Below are 24,709 nucleotides of genomic sequence, written 5' to 3'. Positions count from 1 at the left end.
ATATCGGGGTTCCGTCCCATACATTTTACTATTGCCGGGACATAACATATTTATCGTTATATCGGGAATATCGTTATATCGAAGATCGTTATATCGGGGTTCCACTGTTGTTTGCAAACACGATATGTATAACAAAAAATAGTAAGAATTTCGAAAAAAATGTTTGCAGAGGTGCATAAACTAAAAAAAAAAGTTTGCAGAGGAACATTTTTCATCCCCCCCCCCCCTCCAAGAAAATAATGGTCCGTTCCTTATCTTATCTCATCTCATCTCATCTCATCTCATCTTATTCTATCTTATCTTATCTTATCTATGAAATAGATAAGATAGAACATAAAGATTGTGCAAAGAACATAAAGATTTTGAACCAGCAGTGAGGCTTGAAGGTCGATTTGCATGTTCACAAAAGAATAACAAATTTAATAGGATGAAAAAGGTCTGTTTGCATTGATTCCGGGTGTTTTTGAAAAGCAGACCGTGATTCCGTAGAATCACTATCAGTGAAACAAAAAGGCCATCTACCGTAATGATTCGATTAAGCGCCCTCCTTCCAATAAGCGTCCCCTTCCGAATAAGTGCCCCCCTTCGAATATGTTTTTGTTAATAAGCGCCCCTATTCCAATAAGCGCCCCCATTCTTATACGCGCCCCTATTCTTAAAAGCGCTCCTATTGTGGCCCTACTGAAGTCGTCGACGTCGAAAAGATAAACTCGTGAACATTCACCGTACCGTACATGTATATTATATTTACTGCTAAAATGAACAATTCTTGTAAAAGTAACTGAATTTTTTTTTTACCAATTTGTTACTGTTAAAGTTTATGTTATTGCTAGTTATTTTAAAATATATAAAAGTTTTGTTTTGAACATTTGGTTGTTTCACAAAAAATTAAATAAGCCCCCTGTCCCGAATAAGCGCCCTGTCTCGAATAAGCGCCCTCCCTTAAGGTGCCAAAGGTAAATAAGCGCCCTGGGCGCTAAATCGAATCATTACGGTAATTCAAGGTGAACACCTCAGTGATGTATTTTCTTCTTTTCAGTAAAATGGCGTTTTTGTGTCTCTCCTTTATCCAGGAAGAAAACGCAGAATGTCGTTCTATTAAAGCAAAAAGAAAACAAAGAAATAAAGAATGATATGAGCATTTGAAGGTCTCACCGAGATTTGAACTCGGATCGCTGGATTCAAAGTCCAGAGTGCTAACCATTACACCATGGGACCCTATATTTGGATTTTCTAAAACATTAGAACAAAATAAATTTTGTACCATAATCTAAATAAAGGCCAACTTGATTAAGGAAGAGACGAATGGTTCAATTTCTCAACGGAAAAGAGCGAAACGAGACTCCAAGTCCTCCAATGTTGCTTCAACAGAGTTTAATTAAAATTTTATCTTATGAAAGTTTTCACGAAACACTGATTTGTTATCAATTATTGAAGTGCACTCTTCAAGGTAAATGTTAAGACGGCCTAGTTGAAAGTAGAAATGTTGTTCTAAATGTCAGTTCTTTCGTAAATTCATGTTGCTCCTAAAAGGGCTACACTTTTATGCGGTTAACTTGCCTTATTCTTGGTTTGCAACCACGTGACAAGGCGGCCATGTTGGTTGACAAAACAATAAAACATGTTTTTTGCGGAATTTGCATAATAAAAAAGTTTAGTTCCCAACGGAGGAGAACGCTTTGTTCCTGTCATCCAACATGGCTGCTGTGATGTCAGCTGCAAACCAGCAATAGATAAATAGCATCTAACATTTTTAGAACCCGGGTTCTTAACACATCAAACTGTTTGGAAGAATACTAGATAGATTGCTGCTTTTGATGCAACAACATTGCTTAGTTTTAGATTTTAATGAGATAATTCTTCTTATGTGGCAAATAAAATGATGATGATGATGATGATGATGATGAAATCTCGGCGGGACCTTGATGGTGACACTAATGTGTTTTGTTTTAAAAATTTCGGATTTAATCGGTTTATAAAGACATAAATTGTGTATGGACAATTCGCCGAGTAAAAATATAAATTTAGTTTAAAAAGCTGTTAAAACTGTACTTTAAACGTTTTCAATCGTTGCGGTCATCTTTAGAGCTAGTGTCAGTTCTGCAATAACACTGGGTTTTCTTATAACTTGGACTTGAAGAAGAATCAGAAAACGCAATTCCGGTTCTTTTTTATTAACTGAATATAAACGGTGTATGATTACCTTCCAGTAATCGACCCGAGTTCTTTATAACAAACAGTCATTGCATTGGACGGTTTATACTGCAGAAAATATTGGTTTGACTGGATATCATATTTACGTCTCTCGAAATACTTACATACGTACGTACAAATAAAAAGTATAATTCATAACGTTATATAGTGTGACTGGTCCCATGGTGTAATGGTTAGCACTCTGGACTCTGAATCCAGCGATCCGAGTTCAAATCTCGGTGGGACCTTGAATAAAATTTTGAATTCCATCCAGACTCAATGGGTATATCTTTTTAATTTTTGGAAAAGCAGAATGGACATTGCTTTTTTTAACATGTAAAAACAGTTGACAGTTAACCTGGGTGATGTCAAATCCTGTTTTAAAGCGAGCCCAGGTGCAAATTCTTTTATTTGAAAATGCGTTTTACCCATAATAAAATCTGAAGTATTCTTCGACTTCTTCGCTTGGTTTGAAAGCGAGGCAAATGACTAACTTTCATGTTGAAACTATTTTATGGCAAAAGTAAAGCTCCGCGCTGTTTTTTTTTTCCAAAGAAAGCAAAGGCATACAAGATATTTTAAACAAGTCGAAAAAATATCAGTTCTCTACGAGAAATGCTTTGCAAATATCCATCTACCCCTCAACGCCAGACGTTCTTTTGGCACGTCACGCAATCTAGCTTTCCCAAGATTGCCGTGACGACTGACGAGCTGAAAGTACGTCTGCGTAGCAGGCTAATACCCATCAAGAGAAAGATCAAGACGACATTTCGGACTACATTCCAGTTTTAAGGTCCTCTAAGCCGGAATGTTTTGCGTTACATGCCACGCAGCGTTACACGTTGTAATCGCAGACGAAGAAGATTCCATATGCATGACCAGAATACAGGATTAGAACCATTTATTGAAATACAATTGAAATACAAGCAAAAAACATGCTTTAATATTTTCACTTGTAATTAACTCGAGAATTTAACAAACTTCTTTTTAAACTGTGTGTGTTTTTTAACGAGTCGTGCAAATTCAAAACCTTTCTTCTTATTATTGTTTTTTTCTGCTCCACCACACGTCATGCTGATGAACTGATCGCACAATCTGATTGGCTAATAGAGCGTAATTATAAAGCGGGATTTCGTGGAAAGAGCACAGTTCCGCAATGCCATTTCTAGGAAATCATTTACATACATAAGCACGCTTGATTCAACCAAGCGCAAAAATGGCTCCAGCAAAAACGACTTTGCCAGTACATCAAGAGACAGATCATAGCGATTGCAAGTTTCGTGCAGGGAATGCTACGACAAGAAACATTGTGGATTTACTTCTAGTTATAACTATAATTGTGCTACTCAGTATTGCAGCTCCTATAATTCGTGGAGATCATTGTGGTAAGTTCTTATTAGATCATGGTTAGTTTTTATTTCAGTCTAAGACTAGTTGTATGGCAAAGAAGTCTGGCCGGCAAACGCGGTGCGGATTTCTATCTAGATTTTCGGGGTGTCCGGTGTCCGACACACATCTGCAGATTGCAGACTTTTACTCCGGTTAGCCTGATAAACTATAGCACTTCGGTAAGCCTGTTTGCGGTTAGCTCTCAATAATGTAAATGGTAACACGACACATACACTTAGTCTACAGTCTGCAAATGTCAGGCCCCCAGATTTCTGTATGTTTGCATCCGGGCTTACAAAATTCGGACTTCTGTACATTTTTTTCAACACCAGAAAAAAAAAACTTCCATTTTAATTATTTGTTTTGACTTAACAAAATTTGCGTCGGCCGAGAATCGTACACGAGTCAATTGCTTGGAAGACAGCTATGCTCACCACTATACCACCAATACGTGAGATCATGAATTTTGGTTTTCAGACAATTCTTTTTATTCATTTTGTTGTCTTTTCATCATACTTGAGTAAGGTTGAGCTTAGTGATGCCCGGTTCAGACGCCGATCTTTTCATGAGCCGAACCTAATTCCTTGAATTAAGTACATGAAAAGATCGGCGTCTGAATCAAATGAGAATGGCTATTTCAATTTGGAACGGCTCACCCGTTCTTCCCGCCTGGCTTGGCCGAGAATTTCGCCTGTGGAACGCCTTTGGAACGGCTTTGATTCAGACGCCGTACTTTTCATGTGCCGATCCTAATTCATAAATTATTATAATGTATTTTGCCGGCAGTTTGACTGGTTTTATTGGAACTGCATTAGGAACGGCTTTGAAACGGCCAAAAAGTACGGCGTCTGAATCAAGAGGCGTACTTTTGTCAATTTGGGTCGGTCCAAATTCGAATTGAGTTCGGCTCATGAAAAGTACGGCGTCTGAACCGGGCCTTAGAGTGCTAACCAGATAGTCCATAAGAGTTGAAGAAAGCTTAAGTACAACCAACGGCAACGGCAACGGCGACTCTCTTTCTCGTTTACACTACAGAGGAATAAATTTTGATGCTATACCATTATTCTGCAGTGTTGTCTTCGTTTAGATAAAGAAATGTGAAATTTAGGGTTTCAGTGCCGGTGCATGGGATCTGAAACTGCAAAATCATGCTGATAGTTATTCGTCCAGTTTCATAAGTGTTGTTATTACTAAATCAAATGTTGGCTATCGCTAGCCCGCTGCTGGCGAGTGAAGAAAGGACGAAGGTTAGTTGCCGGGAGATTTCGGCAGAATCGAAGTGGACAAAGATTACGAGTTGGTCACACATATCAAACATGTCATTGATTTCTAACTACTGACATCATTTCCTGAAATCTGATGAATACCTTTTCTAATTCTTGTTTTTAATTGTTATTTCAATATTAATTAGCTTTACTTAACTCGGGAACTCATCCATACTAGTAAGATAGGTAAAGGCCATGTTTGAGTTCCTGTTTCAAAGCGAATTAGGTGCAAAACTGTCGAAATTCTTCATATAAAAATACATTTTACAAACAGGTTCATTTTCATACAAATCAAACACATTGCACCGGGCCTCGTTTCGAAACAGAGGCAAAAGGCAGCGGGGCTCAAGGAGTTGTCCTTTTGTTCATGCTTGATTTCCCTAGAAACAACACAGTTCCAAAGTGCCAATTTTTTTAACTTTAAGCACGTAAGTACGCTTGACGTTTCAATCAAACGGGTAAAGATGGCTCCTACGAAAACGATTTTGCCAATGCATCACGAGTCGAGACAGACGTCATGCCAGACTGTAAGCTTCTAGAAAGGAACATTACGACAAAGAAAACATTGTTAGATTTGCTCCCCGCTAGTCATAACTATTCTCGGTATTGCGGCTCCTATAATTCGTGATTATTGTGGTTAGTTTGCTAGGGCAGTAATATGCAGATACTGAGTGGAAGTCAGTGTTGGTTTTAAACAATTTGTAGAATGATTCACAGGTTTGTAGGAATATTGTTCGAGGTGTTGCCTGCGTTCAATTAACGTACGTTTTCGGTCTTTGGGAGGCGAATACTTGTCAAGGACAATAGACCAAGTGGCCAAATAGCTATAATTATGGGATGCCCAGGGGGCATGTACATATTAATTTGTCCATAATATCCATAATGTCTTCAAAACAATAAATATTCAGGTGTAATAATTCATCGTCTAAAGAACTTAGCGGACTGATAGCGACTTCAGGTCTGGTGTAAATTTTTTTATGCAAGTGCTTTTAATAAGTGCCGTGCTGAGTTAGTTAATCGTTATCGACTTGAAGTAACAAACCCCGTATGCGTACCTTTAGTAATCGCCCTTACAGCCGTATAACGAACATTTTTTTTATGAAGTCTTTTTTGTTTTGCACCCGCAAGCCGCTGACTTCACTGCAGTCCGAACGTCTAAGACAGTTTTATTTCGTTCATATTGAAGTGTTAGTACGAGCAAGAATCGATAAAATAGATGCTGAGTGTAAACACACTCCCATTTCCTTAGGTAAACGAGTGTTTTTACTTTTTAAACGTTTCGCACCAAAACCAAAGTGCTTTGACAAATGGCGCTTACATGTCCGCATATCGCTATTTTCAAACACGTAGAACTTTTTTAGTTAAGCTCTAAAAAAACTTAGTTAATCGTCATGATACCGGTAATGCAGGGACGGCGGAGCCGGGGGCCTGGTGGGGGGGCTTTAGCCCCCCCCCCCACTTTTTCCGAAAAAATAAAGACTTACTAAAAGAAAAGTCTCTTAAGCCCCCCCACTTAAAGTCACTAGTCATGTCAGCCCCCCCACCTGGAAAACTGCTCCGCCGTCCCTGTAATGTATCGAACTTTGACTTGTCGAAATAAAAACCTTATCTTTGTAGTACTTCACGTACTTCTTTTTTGCATTCGAGGAGGTTTTGCATTCGAAACGTTATAAGTTTAATCCCGGTTTTTAATCAGTGTCAACCCCCTTTTTAATTGATTATGCCTGATTTCGACCACAGTATTTTTTGACTCTTTTAGCCCCTGTAATTTCTTTATTTTGGACAATAAGTACTCAAACGTAAAAATACCGCGGCGTCTATTTGATTAACTATGCGGTAGAAAACAATAATGGTGTGCACGGCTAGCTACACCAGGCGTGTTCTTATATTTATAAACAGGACCATGGAGACAGTTCTGATTTTTCGACAACTTAAACTTAAGATTATTCTGACCGTACGGTTTGGTTACTAGACTAAATGCAGTACGCCTTCATGTGTTGGCCTTCCTTTAATACATGATGAAAAAACGACGTTTTAATGAAATAAGTTATATGTCGGAAGGTACATCATAATAATCAGAAAGAAAACAGTAACCCTCCACGAATAAAATTATAAACTCGGTTTCAGCACACAAGTTTCCACGAACCTATTCGAAATGTTTTCTTTTGGTAGTATAATGTTTGTCTACATTGGCAAACAGTGTTTGCAAAAACATGCTTGTTTTGACTGAAAATCACATTTACGTCACTTGAGATACTGACATACGTACGTCACTGAAGTATAGCATTTACTTCACAAATTATCCGTAACTGGTCCCATGGTGTAATGGTTAGCACTCTGGACTCTGAATCCAGCGATCCGAGTTCAAATCTCGGTGGGACCTTGGGTAATTTCTATTTTAACTGGATCCTCATCAATATGTATATCAGTTTTTTTTTTTTTTTAATTTTAGGAATAACAGACTGGTTGATACTATCTTTATTAGTTTTAACATTATAGGAAAAGTTGGCTTTAAGCGGGGAACGCTGAAGTGAATATATTTTACTTTATAAGAAATGCAGACTTCAAGTTCAGCGCTGCTGCGTCAGAGCTACCCCAAAACTATTTCTGAATTCCGCAGCCTCTGTTTCAAAGCGAGTCCCGGTGCAAAACATTTTATTTTGTATTACCTATAATAACTGATTTATAGTGTTCTGCACTTGGTTTTGAAACCGTGGCAAGAGGCTATGGCCATCTTTCCTGTAGAGTTTATTTCGGGATTTCGTGGAAAAAAGTACAGTTCCACGCTGTCTTTTTTAAGAAAGCATTCTCATACAAGATGTTTTAATCAAGTCAAAAAAAAATGATCACTATGCTACGCGCGCTTGACATTTCAATCAAACGAAAACATGGATACGTCGGATACTTGGTCGTACATCAAGAGACAAATTGCTACGACATGTCAGGCTGCAAGTTTCTAGCAGGTAATGCTACGGCCAGAAACATTGTGGATTTACTTCTAGTCATAACTATCATTGAACTATCCGGTACTGCGGTTCCTATAATTCAGTTCGTGGTTAGTTTGCATTAGTCTAAGACCAGTCGGTAGTAGGCACAAAATTCTAACCTGCAAATGTAGACGGATTTCTGTCTTCATGTTTTTTTTCATCCAGGCCCACAAAATTCCGACTTAGCTTCTATACAAAATTGTTTTTAAGGAGGCTTGATGTAGTTTTTTTAGCCCTACGGTGGTCGTTTTGAAAATGAAAATGATTTAGGGAGCCAATGTTCGATTTTTGCCAAAATACACCATAATGATCAAATATGACCAAAGTTTAATTTTTTACTAGTCACGTAGTCACAGAGGTTACCATAGCAACGATTGTCGTTTTCTTTTTTTCTCAAACAAGCTTGATTTTCTCAAAATCTAGATTGACTCTTGGTATTCATTTTTTGGTATAAGTAGTGGATTGAACACCTACAGACAAAATTTTAGAAAAATCTGGAAGAGCATTTTCGAGTAAATCAAGAATAAAGTTTTTTGTAACTTCTTGTAGATTCCTACAATTGGCAGTCGATATATTTTAACAAATTAAAGCAAAAACTCACTCTCTCGCTTTAAGTTAATGGTCTTTGATGGTGTAAGTATTTATATTTCATTTTGAATAACTGCGCTCAAAGACTACAAAACAATTTAAAAGCGCCTATTTCACATTTAAACGAAATTTTTTGAAAACTTCATTCTTGATTTACTTGAAAATGCTCTTACAGATTTTTCTAAAATTTCGTCAACAGTTAGTCAATCTACTAAACTTTAACATATCAAAATATGAATACCAAGAGTCAATCACGATTTCGAGAAAATAAGGCTTGTTTGAAAACAAAAGAAAACGACAATCGTTGCTATGGTAACCTTTGTGACTAAGTGACCAGTAAAAAATAAACTTTTATATTCCGACAAAGCGGAAAAATGGCTCCAACGAAATCGACTTTGCCGACACATCAAACGACAGATCGGGATGTTACGACAGACTGCAAGTTTCTAGCAGGAAATGCTACGACAAGAAACATTGTAGATTTATTTCTAGTTATAACTATTATTGTGCTACTCGGTATTGCGGCTCCTATAATTCGTGGAGATCATTGTGGTAAGTTTGTTAGGGCAGTAATATACAGTAACTAGTTTGAGAATGTCTCTATTCAAGTCCAAACTAAGCGTTTCCGTATATCATTGTCGAGGTAGGGTTTGTATATAAAATATTGTTTGAGGTATGACCTGCGTTCAACAAACGATTGTCAGTGTAACCATTGCGGAAACAGTGGCCGTATTAAGCCGGAGGCGAATAATATTTCTAGACAAGCATTCGTGCGAGAACGAACAATATTATTGATCATCTGAAAGATCTTAGCGGAAATAGCGAAGGTTTGAAGTGGTCTGATTTTTTTAATATAATATACAATTTTTTATTACATTTTTATAGAAGCGATAATTTTTATACAATTGACAATTGCTTTTATCGTTAGTTTCTTGAACCTTTTTCATCAATTTGCTGCAGTACCAGGTTAATTTTTTCTTACCGACTTAAATTTGAAAACACTTTCATCGTCCTAAAGAACTTAGCGGATATAGCGAAGGTCTGGTGTAATTTTTTATGCAATTGCTTTTAATTAGTGCAGTGCTGAGTTAGTTAATCGTTATCGACTTAACGTAACAAACCCCGTATGCGTACCTTTTAGTAATCGCCCTTACAGCCGTATAACGAACAGTTTTTTTTTATGAAGTCTTTTTTGTTTTGCACCCACAAGCCGCTGACAAGACAGTCCATAGAGACTGGTTTACACGATACGATTTGTCGGCCAGATTTGACCCAGATTTGATCTTATGATAGGAAAATAATCGAACAGTTAAAAATCGGCCCGATTTTTAAAACTCTGTTACAGAACCACAGATTTTAGATTTCGGGCCGATTTTTATCCTCGCAATCCAAATAAGGCAAAGAAAATCGGGCCGTCGAGTCGCAGCGTGTAAATTTGCTTGGAACAAATCGTGTCGACAAGTCGGCGTGTAAATAGGATTTAAGAGTTAAAGAAAGTTAAAGTGCAACTCTCATTCTTTACCTTCCGGCGACCTTCTTTCTCGTTTAATCTGTCTAGGAATTTTCCTGCTCATAGTTCGCATTTTTTTGTTATATCTAACGTTTAAAATTGTCGTGTAAGGAAGAGATTAAGCTGTGTCGACCTGTAAACAAGGGTTTTTTATTGTTTATCTGACAAGTTTGCTTAAATCTCCTGTCATTAATAATTGTAATCTCATTCTGTAAAGCCTAATCAGTGGAATTCTAATGCTGGCAAAAAAAATGAAGATATATGCGTCAATCCAAACACTGAGTACACACTTGCATTGTTATTTATCCCGGTAACACCTGATGATATTAGTATAGGGACATTTATCAACTGTCTGATCCCGGAAGAACGGCTTCTCTTGATATACTGAAACGAAAAAACCCATTCTGCTACATAACAGAAGCATTATTTTTGACAACGGGGAAAAACAACAACAGCTAAATGCTATATTTTGTGTGTGAAATATTACAAAAATTACAACATGTCTGGTAATTTTCCAAGAATGCACTTATTGTTTTATGTTGGCTGAAGTTTAAAAGCTCAAATATTCTAAACTGAAAGAAGACATTTGTTTTAACCCTGCATTGCTAGAGTTAAGGCTTTCTTGGCGATTTTATGTTGCTCATGAGGTCTCCGAGCAGAAACGTGTAGCTGCTACATGTCAATGCACCTTGTTCCTGCGTCCTTTCCCTACGTGTGTGGAGACCTATAAGAAGCCAAAATATTTATTTTACGGCTGCTCTGAATGATAGTAAATGGCGTCGGTGGTATAGTGGTTACAAGATTACACTTATTTAGGAACCAAAATATCTTCTACAGGAAATTTTAAAATCTCACTTGATCACCTAAAAGAGAAAGGACTTCATGCACTTTTTAGTTTGAGACGACACACAAATTTTAGTAGATTGAAACCTTCTCTTGCCTGTAGAATCTTTGATGCAATGATATCTCCAATTCTGCTCTATAATAGTGAAGTTTGGGGTGGTTATGTAAAATCTGATTTTAAGGCCTGGGATGGTTCACAAATTGAAAGAACACATCTACAGTTTTGTAAACGCTATCTTGAAGTCAGTAATAAGGCTTCTAATGTTGCATGTAGAGCTGAGCTTGGTCGATTTCCTCTCCTTATCACCATTAATCAAAGAATCCTCAACTATTTGATATATCTCCAAGAAAAGCAACCGGATTCTTTTGTTAGACAGTCTTTTTTAATTTCATTAGAACTTCACACCGCTGGTAAAAATAGTTTGTACTCTAATCTTATGAAGATATCCGAATATTTTAATTTTGGTAATTTTAATCCTGATTTAGTAGATACCGCAAAAGTGACAATGTTTCTGCAGTTAATGAAACAGAAATATATTTCGTATTGGCAGCATACTCTACAGCATTCTCAAAAACTAGAATTTTATAGATCTTTTAAGAACGAATATGCTTCCTCCAATTATCTAGAGTTAACTAGGAGAGTTTCTGGTAGGAGAACATTAGCTAAATTACGTATTAGCAATCATAAGTTAATGATCGAACTAGGCAGATATAACAATACGCCCAGACATAATAGGCTCTGCCCGGTCTGTGATTGTAATAAAACCGAAGATGAAATTCATTTTCTCTTTTATTGTTCCAAATATGCAACAATAAGAGATAACTTTTACAAGACAATACAGCCTATCATCTTAAATGTCAGCCAACTACCAGTGCCTGACTTGATTTTAGAATTAATGAATTCTCCCGATCATTTTGTGACCATGCAATTGATTAAATTTATATCATCTTGTTTTGATTTACGTAACAAAATACTATCAATGTAATTAATTTTATATGAATCATTTTTGTTTTTTACTATATATTATTATTTTATTATTTTTATTATTATTATTACTAAATAAGTTTACGCTTTTGCAATATTGTAACAAATTTACAGTCATGCAAATAAAGCTTGTTGTTGTTGTTGCCTTCCAAGCAGTTGACCCGGGTTCGATTCCCGGCCGACGCAATATTAATTTTGCCGAGTAAAAGATTTAATATTAAATAAATCTGCAAATCTTATGAAATCGTTTCCTAATGAAACCATTTTTGGCTGATAAAGAAAATGGCCTGTAGGCTTTTAGCACTGCATGTTGCGTAGAAACTGCGAAATCACGATAAAACTGTCATTTAATTAGAATTCCAAACTTGTCATTTGGTTCGAGCCAACAGTGACAAAAAACAAAACGAAATACTGCGTTTCAGCGCTGCTGCATGGGACCCGAAACTGCAAATTCATGCTGATAGTTAATTATCCTGTTTCGTAACCTCAATATCGCTCGCCCGTTAAGCTTTGTAGGTCAGAGATTTCGGCGGAATTGAAGTCGACAAAGATTACAGTTGGTATCTTAAACTTAATCAGAATATCAGTCTTGTCTTTTGATTCTAACACCTGGCAATATTTGCTGAAATTAGGTGAAAAACTTTTCTTATTCCTGTATTAAATTAGCTTTGATTAAAGCCGGGCCTCGCTTTGAAACAGAGGCTAAAGACACCAAGGGTAAACTGATAAGGTGTCCTTAATTATTCATGACTTGATTTTCTTGAAACAGCACAGTTCTGCATCCTGCCATTTTTTAAAACATCTATAAGTATATAATTAGGCATGATTTTTCAATCAAAATAGTCGAAGCATTAACCCCGTTATAACCACGCTTGATATTTCGACAAAGCGGAAAAATGGCTCCAACGAAATCGACTTTGCCGACACATCAAACGACAGATCGCGATGTTACGACAGACTGCAAGTTTCTAGCAGGAAATGCTACGACAAGAAACACTGTGGATTTACTTCTAGTTATAACTATTATTGTGCTACTCGGTATTGCGGCTCCTATAATTCGTGGAGATCATTGTGGTAAGTTTGTTTGGGCAGTAATATACAGTAACTAGTTTGAGAATGTCTCTATTCAAGTCCAAACTAAGCGTTTCCGTATCATTGTCGAGGTAGGGTTTGTATATAAAATATTGTTTGATGTATGACCTGCGTTCAACAAGCGATTGTCAGCGTAACCATTGCGGAAACAGTGGCCGTATTAAGGAGGCGAATAATATTTCTAGACAAGCCTTCGTGCGACAAACAATATTATTGATCATCTGGAAGATCTTAGCGGAAATAGCGAAGGTTTGAAGTGGTCTGATTTTTTTAAAATAATTTACAATTTGTTATTACATTTTTATAGAAGCGATAATTTTTATACAATTGACAATTGCTTTTATCGTTAGTTTCTTGAGCCTTTTTCATCAATTTTGCTGCAGTACCATGCAGGTTAATTTTTTCTTACCGACTTAAATTTGAAAACACTTTCATTTATATCTCAGCAAGATATGCTATCAATTTTAGTCACTTCTTATTTTCGTGTATCATCGAACGTTATTTGAAAAAGGCTAGTTTCGAATCTTATGATAAGGATAATGAAAAATGTTAATAGTCTAGTGGTGAGCATAGCTGCCTTCCGGGAGGGTGCTAATGGGGTTAACAGTTAACTGACAATTGGGCCAAAAAATAGTAGTAAACTGATAAATGAAAAGTTAACAGTTAAGTGACATTCTATTAATTATACTGAATACGATTGTTGTTGTTGATAAAAGCAACAAAGTTATTTCCTATTAGCTAGCAACGCTATTTCGTGACATTTACCTGTCCCGTTGCGTGACCAGGTGACATACTAACCGATGCAGAAGGTACCAGGGTCGTTCCCGGGTCGTTCCAGACACATGTTGATCTCCGTGATGGCGTCGAGTGGGGCATGGTCAAAGTTATTCTGAGTTTTTATCAAGATGATGACAAAGAATAGGCATTCGAACGACACAGAGGTTGCATACCGTTTGACATGGCAAAGCACAATTCAATGTACATAGCTTGTAAACATTTGATGGGCACTAAAATAGAGGCACTAAAATAGAGGTCGCATCATACGAATCAGTGCTTGACACACGCAACCATTACAAGCCCATAGAAACATTTCAATCAGTAGACTTATTACACCTCGTATTACCCAACAGGAGTTAATAAAGGTTTTTATCAAGGGGGAGGCCTTAAGACTGCTTAGAGCAAATTCCTCTAAAACAAAATTTGAGGAAAAAGTTTACCACTTCCAATCACATCTTATCGAGAGAGGTTACCCAGAGAGCTTAGTCCAAAGAACTCTCCCAGAAGTTTTTTTTGAAAACAGGAAGCAGGCCCTTCGACCAGAACTTAAAACAAACGAAAAAATCTTGCTTTGTGTAACGCAATACCAACCAGCAGTACCAAACACAGTCCAAATTTGAACCCGGCGTGCAATAGAACAACATATTATATTAAAGAGGTAGGTGTCTCAAAGATATACTCGTGAGATCGAAAGTATGAAAATGGCTAATACGCTTGCGCGAGAGTCTCGCATGCCTGTCAAGTTATTTTTATATCACTGACGTGCTGAAGTAAAGAAAATTCGGGTTATGATGCAATACTTTTCGCTGTAAGAAAATGAAAGTTAACGGATAACTAGAATTTAGTAGTTAACTGATAATTGGCCAAAAAAATAGTAGTTAACTGACAATTAGCCTTAAAATTTGCAGTTAACTGACAATTGGGTACCCCCATTAGCACCCTCTTCCGGGCTTGATTAGTTATGATGTGAAAACTAATAACACCAGTTTCAAAATAAAAAATTTCGTCGAAGTAGTACTATTGTCGACTAATATGACTTATTTGTGACTAGATTCAGCTTTGGAGTTTTGCACTTTTGCCTCATTGGCAGAGTTGTGGAAATGGGTATTTTTTGAGTCAATAAATACCAAACGATTAAGCTTACATAGACTTAGAAAGAGATACGTTTATTTTAGAATAAGAAAATAAATTGTTGAGTTTCAGCATGCTGCGATGGAAACTGCAAAATCACGATGATAGCTACCAATTGACTTGGTAACATTTTTTAAAAAGTTAAAAGCTTGTTTCAATTCATCCAATTGGTAACTCGTAAATGCTAGGGCCGGGTTTAACGTACAAATTCCAGTGTTAGATAGTCTTTTTTGCATCTTATGGTTAATGTTGCTGTGTATCATGATTTATGTATGGAGGTAACTTCACTCTTTTTTTAATTCTGCAGTGCTTGAGGCGTTTGACTCGTTTGAGACGAGTTGTGATAGTTTAAATAGCGGGGGTCTGAGTCCCGTTTAATCGGTCTGATATTATTCTTTAATGCAATTGCTTTTAATAAGTTTCTTAGAAACCTCAGTATTTTTATCGTTGAGTACTAGTTGTCTAAAACAAACACGGGATAAAAAAAATATATTCCTGTGCATCTAGGTTTTATCATTTTTTGCTACAACAAACTCAGTCTTTACACCGAAACTGGAAATAGGAGGTTAGGTTCGAGCCTTATCAGGATAATGAAGACTAATGTTAATCAAAGAGTGGTGAGTAGGGCTTTTCACAGGTTGCTCGAAACTACTGAAAAACATGCTCGAAAGTTGCTCCAAAAATCCAAAAAGTTGCTTTTGATTGAATAAATTGCTCAAACGTTGCCCAAAAAAAACCAAAAGGCTACTTTTTATCATTAAGTTCAAGAAACTTTCTCCAAGTATATGCTTTGGAGGTAAGATTTTTTAGCAGTTTCACGCAATTTCACTGCAACAGAACTATCTTAATAACATTTAAAGGCAAAAATTTCCTTCACCAAGAAAAATCATGAAGATTTCGATGACGTCATTTTTGCTAACTAATTTTGCAATGTTTAATGCAGAATGAGTTGAAAGTCGAAACGTCTTCGGATGTTCCTCGAAAATGTTCGGTAAACTTCGTTAATCCTTGGAAACGTTCGTATGGCCTTTAAACAACACTCGGACAATCTTCGGAGATCTTCGGTCTAGAAATTGCTCAAAATGCAACAATTTGCTCGAAAGAGAAAAAAGTTGCTTAAAGTGGGAAAAAGTTGCTCGAAATATGATAAGTTGCCAAAAAGTTGCCGAGCAACTTGTGGAAAGCCCTAGTGGTGGTAGCCCAAATCTTCTCTAGGAGATACCAAGATTTGAGACTTTGTTCACTCTGCAGTTCTTAAATCGTGAATGCTCCACCATTTTTATAGTTTAAGCTAACAGTTCACTTATTTTTTAACCTGTTGGTTTTTTTTAATGTTGTTGAGCTATGTAGAGTGAATACTTTATTTTTTGGACATTTATGTGGTGTAGTAAACCATTTATAATGATCAATAATGATAATTATAATAAATAATTATAATAATTATAATTATTATTATTATTATTATTATTATAATTTTAAATTTTAAAATTATCATAATAATTATTGTAATTATAATATTATTATCAATATTAATTATTATTATTATTATTATTATTATTATTATTATTATTATTGCTGCTGTGGTTGTTGTTATTATTTAATTTAGCAGATCTAATGCTAGTTTGTTGCTTGAAGACGCTGATAAGAAAGTAAAGCCTGGTTGCGCTAGTCAAGCATCTTGCACCTCTTCCGAAAACAACAAGAATAGCAGTTGTGTATGTCATGTCGGTTTCAAGGGAGATGGACATGTCTGTACAGGTAATAAAAAATTAACCGAATACTTTATTTCATGTTCTTGTGATTAATCCATATACATGCAGTGCGGATATTTGTTTTTGTTTGTTTAAAAGTACTTGGAATTTCACGAGCTAAACTGCAGAATAATGTTATCATTTAAAGTGTATATGACAGATTTTTTTTTATTTGCCTGATCAAATCTACGTGGTATACTGATGCGAACATCGAAAAAAGAAATTCGAAATCTCGTTTTTTTCACCGCGTTTCCGACCTAAAACACGCAATATTTTCACTTCCGGTTGGGTCCAAAACCGCGCACAGTAGGGAGCTGGGTCTATTCTGCTTTTGACGTCATGGCCGGTCTAGACCCAGCTCCCCCACTGGGCGCCGTGACGTCAACAAGTGATACACTCAACAACCAAACAAACTGAACAGGGAATTTCAAAGGAAGATTGCTGCTTGGTTGCCGGAAAACCGAAAAAAAGCTAAAGGCTTGGAAGTTTATAAATGATCTGAAGTCTAGAGGGATACTAGTGTAATAATAGTTTTTTTAGAAAAGCCGATGGAAACAGCGTGTGAAAAAAACGCTATCATATATCATATCAGCAAATATACAGGTAAGTAAAATGAAAAGGCGGTTTTTAATCTTGACGTATTAGGCTCAAAACGAATTTAGAAGTAGCGCACGTGTTGTGTTGTTTTAGCGATTTTAAATCTATGCCGTCGCAGCTTTAAAATTACATGTTCGGTTTGTTTGGTTATTGAGTGTATCACTGAGCGCATTCTTGCAATTGTTTGACGTCACGGCGCACAGTGGGGAGCTGGGTCTAGATCGGCCATGACGTCAAAGGCAGAATAGACCCAGCTCCCCGATGTGCGCGGTTTTGGACCCAACCGGAAGTGTAATTTTACGATTTTAGAGCGCGAAAACGCGGTGAAAAAAAAAGAGATTTCGAATTTCTTTTTTCGATGTTCCCATCAGCATTCCACGTACATTCGACCAGGCAAATAAAAAAAACCTGTGTCATATACACTTTTTTTTTTTTTTTTTTCTTTTTCTTCTCCCTTCTTTCTCCCTCTTTTTTCTCTCTCTCTTCTCCCTCTTTCTCTTCTCTCTTTTTTTTCCTTTTTTGTTCTCTTTTTTTCTTCTCTGCTTTTCTTTTTCTTTTTCTTTTTCTTTCTTCCTTTCTCTCCCCTTCTGTGCTTCCACTCGCTCTCCTTTTCCCTTTTTTTTTATCGTCTTTTTTCTTTTCTTCTTCCCTTTTCTTCTCTTGTTTTTCTCCTTTTCCTTTCTTCTTTTTTTTTTCTCCTTCTTTCTTTCATTTTTTTTTTTCTTTCCCTTCTTTTCTCCTCTTCCTCTCTCTCCTTCCGTCACTCCCTCTCCTTTCTTGTCCGTTCTCTCTCCTTTGGCTCTTCTTTCTTTCTTTCTTCCCTTTTTTTTCGCTCTCGTCTTTTCTCCTCCTCTTTTTTCCTTTTCTCTTCGTTCTCCCTCCTCTTCTTCTTTCCCTCTCTGTCTTCTTTTCGCCTGCTCTCTTCTTTTCTCCCTTTTCATTCTTTTTTTTCCCTCCCAGTCTCTCTTTTTCGCGTAATTGATTGGATGGGCGTGCCTCTTTGTCGCTCTCCTAGGTGTCATCGCATTCAGCGCTCTCGCTTCCACTTTCCTCCCACCTTCCTCTCCCCCTTCCCACACGTGCTGTGTGTAATCTACTTCGGTTTTCTCCTTCCCTTTCTCTCCCCTCGAGTCTCCTCTCTTCTCTTGTCCCCCCTCCGTCCCCTGCTCCCCTTACCCCCCATCCTCTCTTTTTTCTTAGCTCTCTTTCCCTGCTTCTTCCATCTTCTCCTCTCCTTCTCTTTTCCCTTCTTGGACTGGCATTCTTGCTTCTTCAACTTAAGTGTGTGCCCTGTAGCTTTTTTCCGTATTTTACAGGGATTGTGCACGCGTCATTTCTCTTTGAGTCGTTGTTAAGTTTTTATTTGTGTTTTACGTAGAGAATTACATGCATCAGGAGCAAGGTGGAATTATTTTGTGGCGTTCGTTGTGGGTGTCGGTGTGGTGTTTCTGGTGGTTTCTGTTGGGGGGGTTGCATGTTGTTTTTTTTCTTTTTTTTTTTTCCGCCGTGGGGTTTTTCCGCCCTCCGGGCTTTTTGCTCGTTTTTTCCTCCCTCTGTTTTTTTCGTTTCCCTCCTCCGGGCTTTCTTTTTCGGTCCGCTGATCGGCCCGCTGTTTTGTCTGTTTTGCATTTTCTTCTTTTGTCCGGCTTGCTGCTTGTTTCTGGGGCATTGTCTGTGTTGTTTTTGTCCGTTCGTGGCTTCGGTCGTCGGGGTTTTCTGTGTTTTCGGCTCTCCACTTGTTCGCGTCGCTTCCTTCACCTTTGAGTTGTTTGTCGTGGTGCCTCCAGTTGCGAGTGTCTCTCGGACGTTTGGTCTTGGTTTGCTTTGCTGTGCCCTGTGGTGGCATGCTTGTGCGGGGCGCGTTCCTTTTTGCATTTGCCGTTTTTTTTGCCATCTCTCGTTTTGGGTGTCGCGCTCTGCTGCTGGATTTTTTCTCCTGGGCCTCCTTTTTCATGCTCTTCGTTTGTTCGCGTCGTGGTCCGGACCTTTTTTTCTTGTGGGTTTCTTTGCTGTGGTGCATTTTCCTGTTTTGTCCGCTGGTTTGCTCTTTGGTCTGTCTGCGGCTCCGCCCGCGTGTCTTTTTTGCTTTTCTTTCCTTCGGTGCGGCTTTTTTCTTTTTGCGTTTTCCGTTTCGGCGCGGCTTTTCGCCGTTCCGCCATCGATCCCTGCCGCTCCGTGTTCGTTTTGTCCTGTGCGGCCGGTTCTGGGTTTCTTCTTGTCCTTTCTGTCACGGGAGGTTCTCGACCGGTCGCCAGTGCGGGGTGTGCGTCTCTCCTGCTCGTCGTGCCTCTGACTCTCGTCTTCTGGCTCCCTCGGGTCGCTGGGTGCCGTGCGGCTGTGGGCCGGCTGTCGTGTTGGTGGCGGGCTGTGGCTCTGTCCTCTGGTTTGCCTCCCTTGCTCGTCCTTTTTTTGCTGCTTTGCGTCTTTTTTTTTTTTGTTTTCTCTGTTGTGCTCGCTGGCCTGTGCGCTGTCGCTCTGCCCTCTCCCGCTGGCGTGTGTTCTTCGTTCGGGCGGCCGTCTGTCGGTTCGCTTCGTTCTGTCCTTCGCGTGCGTTGTTGTGTCGGCTCTGCGTTGTTTCATTTAACCACAGTCACCAATCAGTTATCGAATGTCAACCAGACCTTAGAAGCAACTTCATCAACTTCCACATTTACCTCTAAACTTTGTTTTATTAAACTTGGCACTTTGCCTCCTCAATTCGCGAGAAAGGAGAGTTGTTCTACAACCTTTAAAATGGTCCAGGCACAGAGGAACCTGCGTTACAAGATCCTTGATTTGTAACGGCATAAAAGCATTTATCAGTGAAAGTCCGTTTGTCAGTAGGGTTTATAACGGTTAAACGATTTGTGCTACTTTGTCGAGCTTTCGAAATTTGAAACACCACTGAAAATGCTCTGGGTTCTAAAACATCATTAAAGTATTATGATTTTAACCATTCCTTGCTTTCTGTCTAGATATTGACGAATGTGCATCTGTAAATAGTTCCTGCCCAACAAACGCCCACTGCATAAACAGCATCGGATCCTACGCGTGCGAATGCTTCTACGGTTACTATGGTAACCAATGTTCCGATGTCGACGAATGTAAGCTTGGGATACACACATGTGATAAACACGCTAACTGCACAAATACCGTGGGCTCATATAAATGCACGTGTCATGATGGTTTCTATGACGACGGATTTTCGTGCAAGGACATAAACGAATGCAAGGCCGGCTCTCACATATGTGATCAACATACCAACTGCGTGAATACAAATGGTTCTTATACGTGTGTATGAAGAAGACATCCTGAATCATCCTTAATGTGATATTATCCATAAGCATGCGTTGTTTGCCAAATTCTAAAAACTTAATGGGAAGTTAAAACTTCATTTGATTTTCAAACATCTATCATTGGGAGCATTTGAGTCGATTTATGAAGAAATGATTATAAAAAAAAAAATATTTCGCAAAATGTAAACAGGTCCTACCGAGATTTGAACTCGGATCACTGGATTCAAAGTCCAGAGTGCTAACCATTACACCATGGGACCAACTACTCTTAGCAAAATAATAACCAAAGATTTAACTGAATTATATCTCGATTAGGGACGGACCATTATTTTCTTGGAGGGGGGATGAAAAATTTTAGTTTATACACCTCTCAAACATTTTTTTTTTCAAAATTCTTACTATTTTTTGTTATACATATCGTTTTTGCAAACAATTTATTTTTCTTTCCAGGCCCTGCAAACAATTTTTTTCAATATTTTTCATCCCCCCTCCAAAAAAAAATGGTCCGTCCCTTATTACTGATTCTTAGCATGCCCTTTAATTCTTTGCCAAATAAACCTTCTATAGCCTATTTGTTATTCTTTCGTGTTCATGCAAAGTGACCTCCAAGCCTCGTTAGCATGTGTAAAGAACAAAACGAATGAGAACCTGGAACGAGGCTAGGAGTTACATTTGCATAAATACAAAAAAAAAAAAAATAGACTGAAAAAGGTTTAATGCGGAGCGCAAGCAGCTAAAATGTCCAAAAATACTAAACATGCTAAATACTTCTTTCTGATATTCCTTAATAAATCATGTCAGAAACGGCTTTTTCCTTGCAAATTACTAGAGGTCAAATCGTTACAAGGTTTCCCTTTCTCAAAAATTTTCCTCGAATTTTGTAATGGTTATTATTAATTGGTAATAGGACTTTTGTTGTGCAAGTCGGACTACCGCTTCTTGGTCGTCCGTTTTTATTGATCACTCGTTCACAATTGGACTCCACTCAGTCCTATTCATCACTTATTATACGGTTCTGCTCCGCGCACGGTCCAGGGGTCATTATTACCGCGTCTGAAAGAAAAGGTATGGACCTATAAAGTTGTTTTTTTTAACACGGTAAATTCTTTTATTCGAGACATCGCACGTTAAAAAGATGACTTCATTTCAAAACATCTCCCTGGATTGACCCCAAAATTTGCATTGTTATTTAAGGTTTTGTAATTAATACCGGTGTGTGAAAAAAGGTTTTTAGGTTTGACAATTTAGATTAAAAATTTGGATGAGGGCCTTAATTAAGTCTTGGAGAAGTTTCTTGGCTGATATTATCGTAGCCCAACTTCCAGGTGTTTACTGAGTACGCTGAAGAGGAAATCCTAGTAATTTTGTCGAAAACAAATACAAAAAAAATATCCAAAAGGTTTTACTTTACAGTGATACTTCTAGGTTTTGAAAGGGCGACAATAAACTCAAAGAGTTTGTCTGGGAACAGCTGCCAGTGCAACATGATAGCGGTCACTCAAACACATCCTCAATTGACACTTCCCTAGCTAAAAGCACAAAAACCCCTGATAAATGCTGTGTACTCTTACCTGTCTAATTTTTGGAAGTATATCCTGGAAGAATTTATCCTAGACGTTTAATTCTGGCTTAAAATCATTACGGGAATGCAAATAAGAGACCGCTGCCCTCGAGCGCCGCCAAAAATTAGGCTTGGTAATTTCTTGTATAGCTCTCTTTCTCGTTCTGCCGAGAACTCTGACTGCGAAATAAATTCAAATTTTAATTATGCCTATATGTGTTTTTATTTCTAATATCGTTTCGCATGGAAATATCTTTACATTTTACGGGATACGTTTGCAAAATTTATCGTTCTTTTTTGCCAGCATTAACCAATTTGTGTCATATTTATTCAGTAATCTTGTAGTTTAAATGCAAGACAATCCAAACTTTTAAATGTCGCTCACCAAGATACAAAATGATAATGACCATTTATGAGAAAACAGCATCTGTTGTACTTCGACTAATTAGCACTCTTATTTAGTGCCGAGTTGACTTGGGTCGTGTTGGCATCGTTTTTCTCTCTTAGACTTCTCTTACGAAAACGTTCTTGAAGAAAGAAAACGTTCACAAAGAAAGGCGGGCGACACGGCTGCAATTGAACCCTTGAAATCTTGTTCTATTTTGCCCAAGACATGAATACTACAGGTTCACCGATGGCGATATTGAACGATTGTTCAGGGGCACTCACAAACACAGAAATTGTTGTCCTATCTACGATGAACGCAATACTGGGATTGGCCTCTTTATTTGGAAACGGACTCATTTTGGCAGCTATTTATAGAGTTCAAAACCAGAGGAGCGTCTCAAACGCGTTTATTGGATCTATGAGCGTCGCTGATTTCACAGTGGGGTTGTTCATGAATCCTCTGTGGGTTGCAAAGAGCGTTTTGAATATCTGGGAAAGTGATAACCAGCTTTCGACTGTCATAGAAGTCTTGACGATGCAAACTATCGTTGCAACTACTTTGAGCTTATGTGCAGTTAGCACGGATCGTTACATAGCAGTCACAAAAATGCGTTACAATGAAATCATGACCTGGAAACGCGTTCGAATCATCATCGTTTCCATCTGGATCTTTTCCATATTGTTCGCTTGTTTGCGCCTTATTATCACAGATCCATTTCAGTTGCCGAAACTTTGGCTAGCCGCTACAGCGATCACTGTAATTACACCTCTAACACTCATCTCAGTCTGTTATTATTTCATTTTTAAGGCAGCTCGACTCCAAATCAGACGAATTTCCGCGGAGGAGACTTTTAACCCAGATGAAGCTATCGTGCAACTAAAGAACCGCAAAGCCGCATTTACGATAGGAATAATCGTTGGTGTTTTTACAATTTGTTGGACCCCAAGTTTAGTGATATCACTTGTTCAGTTTTTCACTTCTGATCTTTGTAAGAAAACGAGAATAAACGGATATTGGTTTTGGGGAGCGTTGGCAGAATTCAGCAACTCGGCCTTTAACCCATTCATTTATTGTATACGAAGTAGGGAATTTAGAAAGGCTGTAAAGAAAGCCATTTCTTGTCATCAATTATAATTAGTATTTACTGGAAATTGATTAAATGCAAGACTGGTAAATTAAACTGCAATTTCTGCAGGAAAGTGCCAGAGAAGGTAAATATAATTCAGTGCAAGAGGATTTAAATTGCCGAAGGTTCAGTCTTTAATTTTATAATTATGAAAATATTGCTTTAGACTATATTAATGTTCATAAAACAAACACCATGACAATTTAGCTCACTTTGCAAAGAAACCTACAAGTCTAGGCAACCGGATGTATACTTCACTGAATGTGGGAGCTAAATGCAGACAATTGCCGAAACACACCAACTTGCCGAATATAAAATTTGCGAAACAACTTTTTAAAAACGGTTGTTTCCAATTTGGTAATTTAAAAACTTATATTCTTCATACGTATTGGCTATATCAGTGGTATATGATTCTGGCTATATACAGTACAGTGTTTGTTTGTCTTTCGTACCCGAAACATTTTAACTAATGACTCATTTTAAATAATTAATAATACTAAGAAAGAAGAAATAGTTTTGCTGCCTTACTCAAATAAAACACCTAGCACTTGCAAAATATGTTGTACGGCATATTGTTTCCCTTGTAAGGCTGAAGTTAATTTACTAACAAAGGTGGATTAGATGAAGATAAGATATTCAACTCAAATTGCAAGGACATGATTTCATTGATATTTAGTTTAAGAGGCTGTCTTTCTGAAAAACACCCACTCAAATTCGCGTTTAAAAATAATTTTGCTTGAAACTCTAGCAACTGAAAGACTTTACCGAGGCCAAAACTAAAACAGATTTGGTATGATTTAAAATGATTTTTTTGGCTGCGTTAGGAGCCATTAAATATTTTGCCCCTTCGGGCCCACTGCAACGTCTGGAAAATTATAAAAATAGGCATTTTTCGAGCCGCTGTCAAATATTTTATTCGCATCCCTCCCTTCTGTTATTCTAAGAAAGTAGCAACTTTTCCCTCGATTTACCTGGAAATGCAAAAACAAGGATATGATGACCACTACTGATTGGCATCGAACGAAGGTTGAAAAATGACCTTGATTTAGAAGCGAATATTTAAATTTCGGGACCAAGCTGATAACTCTACTCTACACAGCCGAAAAGTGTAGTCCTTTATCGGCAAAAAATATGCAAAATCACATGTACGTTTTCAGTATTTTAAAAGTTATGACCATTTGTATCAGCTTGGTATCAGCACATGTCCGAGTAATAACAGCATTTCCGCTTATATAGTCGTTATTACTCGCA

The 24,709-nt window shown here is 37.7% G+C and overlaps 2 protein-coding genes and 4 non-coding genes across 8 annotated transcripts in view; 4 read left to right on the top strand and 2 right to left on the bottom strand.

The window, feature by feature from the left end:
- The window catches only part of LOC144644156 (uncharacterized), a 49,743-nt gene extending 29,011 nt beyond the window's left edge, over positions 1-20,732 (top strand). Inside the window, exons 1-3 of one of the 3 annotated variants that reach the window (XM_078503582.1) lie at positions 3,372-3,578; positions 16,396-16,518; positions 20,063-20,732. In XM_078503582.1, the coding sequence (XP_078359708.1) occupies positions 3,410-3,578; positions 16,396-16,518; positions 20,063-20,388 (618 nt within the window). In that variant the 5' untranslated portion in view covers positions 3,372-3,409 and the 3' untranslated portion in view covers positions 20,389-20,732. Of the gene's footprint in view, positions 1-3,371; positions 3,579-11,935; positions 12,835-16,395; positions 16,519-20,062 lie in introns of those variants that run through there. The other 2 variants (XM_078503581.1, XM_078503583.1) reach the window with 2 other exon arrangements.
- Positions 1,147-1,218, bottom strand: Trnaq-uug (transfer RNA glutamine (anticodon UUG)). The gene has a single exon. It is a non-coding gene; the product is annotated as a tRNA-Gln (tRNA).
- On the top strand, positions 2,370-2,441 carry Trnaq-cug (transfer RNA glutamine (anticodon CUG)). The gene has a single exon. It is a non-coding gene; the product is annotated as a tRNA-Gln (tRNA).
- Positions 7,159-7,230, top strand: Trnaq-cug (transfer RNA glutamine (anticodon CUG)). The gene has a single exon. It is a non-coding gene; the product is annotated as a tRNA-Gln (tRNA).
- Trnaq-uug (transfer RNA glutamine (anticodon UUG)) lies at positions 20,572-20,643 on the bottom strand. The gene has a single exon. It is a non-coding gene; the product is annotated as a tRNA-Gln (tRNA).
- Positions 20,733-22,434: 1,702 nt separating the features above from the next.
- On the top strand, positions 22,435-23,905 carry LOC144641987 (beta-1 adrenergic receptor-like). Its single transcript, XM_078500994.1, has one exon. The coding sequence runs from the start codon at positions 22,558-22,560 to the stop codon at positions 23,464-23,466; it is 909 nt and encodes a 302-aa protein (XP_078357120.1). The 5' UTR covers positions 22,435-22,557; the 3' UTR covers positions 23,467-23,905.
- The last annotated feature ends 804 nt before the right edge of the window (positions 23,906-24,709 follow it).

Source organism: Oculina patagonica, chromosome 2 (genome assembly GCF_052425735.1).
Source record: "Oculina patagonica isolate OP01 chromosome 2, crgOcupat, whole genome shotgun sequence".
In the NCBI taxonomy this organism is placed as follows: Eukaryota; Metazoa; Cnidaria; class Anthozoa; order Scleractinia; family Oculinidae; genus Oculina; species Oculina patagonica.
The sequence above is the reverse complement of the archived record's forward strand: the minus strand, read 5'-3'. Positions and strand labels throughout refer to the sequence as shown.